The 4221-nt window shown below is 49.6% G+C and overlaps 1 protein-coding gene across 1 annotated transcript in view; it reads right to left on the reverse strand.

The window, feature by feature from the left end:
- Window positions 1-2016, reverse strand: part of EMH_0040220 (uncharacterized protein) — a gene marked incomplete at both ends in the record, with an annotated part of 4273 nt that extends 2257 nt beyond the window's left edge. Inside the window, 3 exons of the mRNA XM_013495476.1 lie at window positions 310-606; window positions 1303-1614; window positions 1761-2016. Of these exons, the coding sequence (XP_013350930.1) occupies window positions 310-606; window positions 1303-1614; window positions 1761-2016 (865 nt within the window). The remainder of the gene's footprint in view (window positions 1-309; window positions 607-1302; window positions 1615-1760) is intronic.
- Between the last annotated feature and the right edge of the window lie 2205 nt (window positions 2017-4221).

A 4221-nucleotide genomic window follows, 5' to 3' on the forward strand; every position in this document is an offset into this window, starting at 1 on the left:
TGGCCACAAATTCTCAAACTCCGGCACTTCTTCAGCATCTACACTCCGCACTGAAACCCAGAACAACGCATTCAAACTCACAAACCTCACCACACCAACCCCCGCACACAACCCTAAACCCTGCACCCTAGGAGCTAGACTCTAGAGAAATAAACCCTAGACCCTAGATCCTAAACCCTAAACCCTAGACCCTAAAGATACGTCTCCTGAGGCAGAGGCACCCTGCCCATAACATATTATTTGTCACATATCCTGAGGGGGCCAAATGCTGAACTATATAAACTGCTGGTTCTAGGAATAACAACTCACCAACCTCCCCTTGCTGTTCTGTTACAGCGTCCTTCTCTGCTGCTTGATCCTCGGGTCTATCACAGACGGTAGCAGCAGCGTGCTTGTCCTCCTTTCCTTCTGTTGCTGCAGCAGCAGCTGCAGCAGCAGCTGCATCTGCCTGCTGCGCAGCAGTAAACTTTGCCCTGAAACGCTCTCTAAACTTCTCCCAGCAACCCTCGACCAAAGCAGCAGCGCGACAGAAAGGAGTATCCGGGTGGTTGTATAGCCGACAATTTGAAACGATCAGTGCAATATCTTTATCAAACTCAGAAAACTCTGCATCCATCACACAACACAACTCATTCGAATTCAGAAAACTCTGAATTCCTCATACAAAAATATGAATTCAGAAAACTCTGAATTCATCATACAAAAATATGAATTCAGAAAGCTCTGAATTCCTCATACAAAAACATGGATTCAGAAAGCTCCGAATTCATCATACAAAAACATGAATTCAGAAAGCTCTGAATTCCTCATACAAAAACATGAATTCAGAAAACTCTGAATTCCTCATACAAAAACGTGAATTCAGAAAACTCTGAATTCGTCAGATAACACAACTTTATCGAATTCAAAAAGATCTGAATTAGCATAAAGCACAGCTTATTCGCATTCAGAAAAACCTAAGAAAGTGTTGTCGTCAATGCAGCAAAATATGAATTCATCACACAAAAAAAAACAATAAATTCAGAAAAATATGTATTCACCACATTAAAAAAGTTTATCAATGCAGAAAAATTTGCATTCAACATCAAACTCATAAAAATCTGAATTCAGCACGAAGCAGAATTTTATAACTTTATAAGGCAATAGAAAAGAAAGCACAAACCACAACAACAAACCACAAACAACAAATAACAATAAAATAACACTTTTTTCAGGGGTTATTAAGAGGAGAGAAAGGAAGAGTATGAGAGAAAACGAAACAGACGAAAAAAAAAGAAACAGAGAGAAAAAAAAAAAACTAACCTTGATAAACACCATTCTCTATTTTCTCTCTCATGGCTTCAAAATGCATTGGGTTTCTTACAACAAGGTGATAGTCTGGGACGAGTTTCGAGTCAACAGCAACAGCAAAAAACTGCTTCTTATCTTTTTTCTTTATGCGCATGAGGGCCTCCAGCAACACCTGCCGAGAGCGTGAGCTGCAGGGGGGCCCCCCGACACTCTCGGGGGCCCCTGGGGGCCCCGTTACCCCCGAGTCTGATCCAACCCCCCAGGGTAAACCGCTGCGAGGAGCATCAGCTGAGCTCCGTGTTACTGGTGCTGCACCCGGCAAGCCTGCGGCGTTCAGCACACGCAACCCCAGCTGTATAGAAAGCTTTATGGTATTCATGTAACAAACCATAATTACAAAAAACAAAACAAAACAAAACAAAAGAAAGGAAAGGATATGAGGAGGAGGAGGAGGAAGGGGCCCAACTCACGACGTCGCTGCTGCAGCATCGCAGCCCTTGCTGCTGCTGCTGCTCGCGTTGAAGGAGCATCTGCTGCCCCTGCTGCAGGCCAGCGGCGGGGCCCCCCGCCACCGGTGGGGCCCCTTCGGGTTGACGTTCTGCTGCGTGCTGCTGTTGAGGGGGGCCCCCTCCCCAAGACAGGCCATGGGCTGCCAAGACCCGAAGGAGCCGGAAGGGGGGGCCCCTTGACCCCGAGGCCCCCAACGGCACCTCCTTCGAACGCCATAGCTGCAGCAGAGCCCCTGGGGCCCTGGGGCCCCCCTCCTCGACGTTTGCTGCTGCGGGTTTGGCTGTTGTTTTGTTGAAGCTGCTGCTGAAGAAGGGGAGGGGAAAGCAGGGCTCGAGAGAACTCTTTTCTCCTGATCAGAAGTGGTACAACAAAGGAGAAATTAAGAAGTGGAATGATGGGCCATCGATGGCTTCAGAGCCATTGAGCCGCCCTGTGGCTGCTATTGCAACAACAGCAGCAGCAGCAGCAGCTGCTGCTGCTGCTGCTGTTGCTGCTGTTGCTGCTGCTGGTGTTCTCTGTTGCGTCCGTTGCATACAGAATTGCTTAACCCGGAACTCTGCCTCGTTTATAAAACAAATCCTTCGTTGGTGATGAGAGCAGTTGCTGCTGCTGCTGCTGCTGCTGCTGCTACTCTTTCTGAATAACCCAGCGGTCTCGTGCAGCAGCGGGGAGGATAGGGCATAAAGAGGGTTCTCCCAAACCCTAAACCCTGTTATCTAAAACCTAATATCTAAACCCCCAAAAGGAGTTTATTTATTCGTTAAGAAACACAGATGAAAGCAGACTCGGGGGCCCCCCCTGCATCCCTTGGGGGCCGTCGGTTGCTGCTGCGGCGCGCAGCCGTCGCTGGGGGCCCCCCCCCAGTGTAGAGAGGCAAACACTTGTATGCACATAATTATTTGTTTGAACTGCTTTATGATGTATAAATGCAATAAATTACATATTTGGAGACGAAAATATACTAAAAATTCACCCAAGTGCTTTCGGTTACCGCCTTTGGCTTGCAGCGCAACCTGTGCGTGTGCTGCATTACTGAGGTGTACGCACACCTGATATGATGCTTGATTTGTCTGTTGAAACATATGTATATTCACTTTAACTTATTTCTCTATACTATGGATTCCGCCTTCGCCTAGAGAGGGCGGCGGGGGCTCGTAGCTGCTGACGCCATCACCGAAGCTACACCTGTTGNTCCGCCTTCGCCTAGAGAGGGCGGCGGGGGCTCGTAGCTGCTGACGCCATCACCGAAGCTACACCTGTTGGTGAGAGTTTTCCGTCTAGGAGCAGCAATAGCGAGAAGATTTCAGAAGTCAGTTGTTTTATTCAGAGTTTCAGAACTCTTCTGCAAACACGAGGACCCAAGACAGCACCAGGGCCCCCCTACGGGCCAGGGGGCCCCAGTACAACAGCCCGGCGTTGTGCGGTGCAGGAGCTGCTGCTGCAGCTTCGTGTGTGAGCAGCAGCAGGTGCAGCAGCTGCAGCACTCAGAGCACTCGCAGCAGAGTGAGCTGCAGCAGCAGGAGCAGCACGGGTATCAGGCCGAGCTGCAGCATCAACAGCAGCAGACGCAGCAGGTGTATAAGCCTAAAGAAGCGCAGCCATTGGGGTGTCAGCAGACACAGCAGCAGCACAAAGATGCATGACCTGGAGGCCCCCTTGAGCCCCCATACTCCTCTCGTTTCAACAGCAGCAGCTCCTCGTGCTGCTATGCAGAACGACGATGGGGGTTCCCCGTTTCTNCTCCTCTCGTTTCAACAGCAGCAGCTCCTCGTGCTGCTATGCAGAACGACGATGGGGGTTCCCCGTTTCTGCTGCCGGTATCTCAGCAGCAGCAGCAGCAGCAGTTGCAGCAGCAGCTGCAGCAGCAGCAGCAGCAGGAATATGAAGAAGTAGAAGGGGGTTTACAGTACCAGCATGAAGCTGTAGATGTAGATACACCTGGGGCCCCCCAGCAGCAGACAGTACCCTTGGCTCCTTACCCTCGTCCTTATGATTCATGTTGGCGTTTATTTTTTTTATTGTTTGTTGCTGCTGGCCCCTTTCTGGGAATGTTATTATTTCTGAGTGTATTAAAGAATGTGGGAGCAGCAATGCTCTTCATGCACTGGATATGTATGGTGCTGGCTCCTGCGGTGTACATACACTGCGCTAGCGACGGCTGGGCTTACTGTAAGCATGTGTATGCATGTCAGGGCCCCCGGGGGGGTCGGTGGGGTAAGCAGGCCCCCTGGGCGTGTATATCTTTTGTGGGTGGTGCTGCTGCAGTGTATGTAGGGTTTAGGTGTTTACGTGTGGTGGTTTCTGCTGCTGGTGGGGGAGATATGTTGCAGCAGATGGAGCCTAGATTGATGGAGACAGGTATGGGGGGCCCCCTTTATATTTCTGTTTTACTTTCTATTTATTTTATTATAGTTAACCCTA

Source organism: Eimeria mitis, genomic scaffold (assembly GCF_000499745.2).
Source record: "Eimeria mitis Houghton genomic scaffold, Emh_scaff1594, whole genome shotgun sequence".
NCBI lineage: Eukaryota > Apicomplexa > Conoidasida > Eucoccidiorida > Eimeriidae > Eimeria > Eimeria mitis.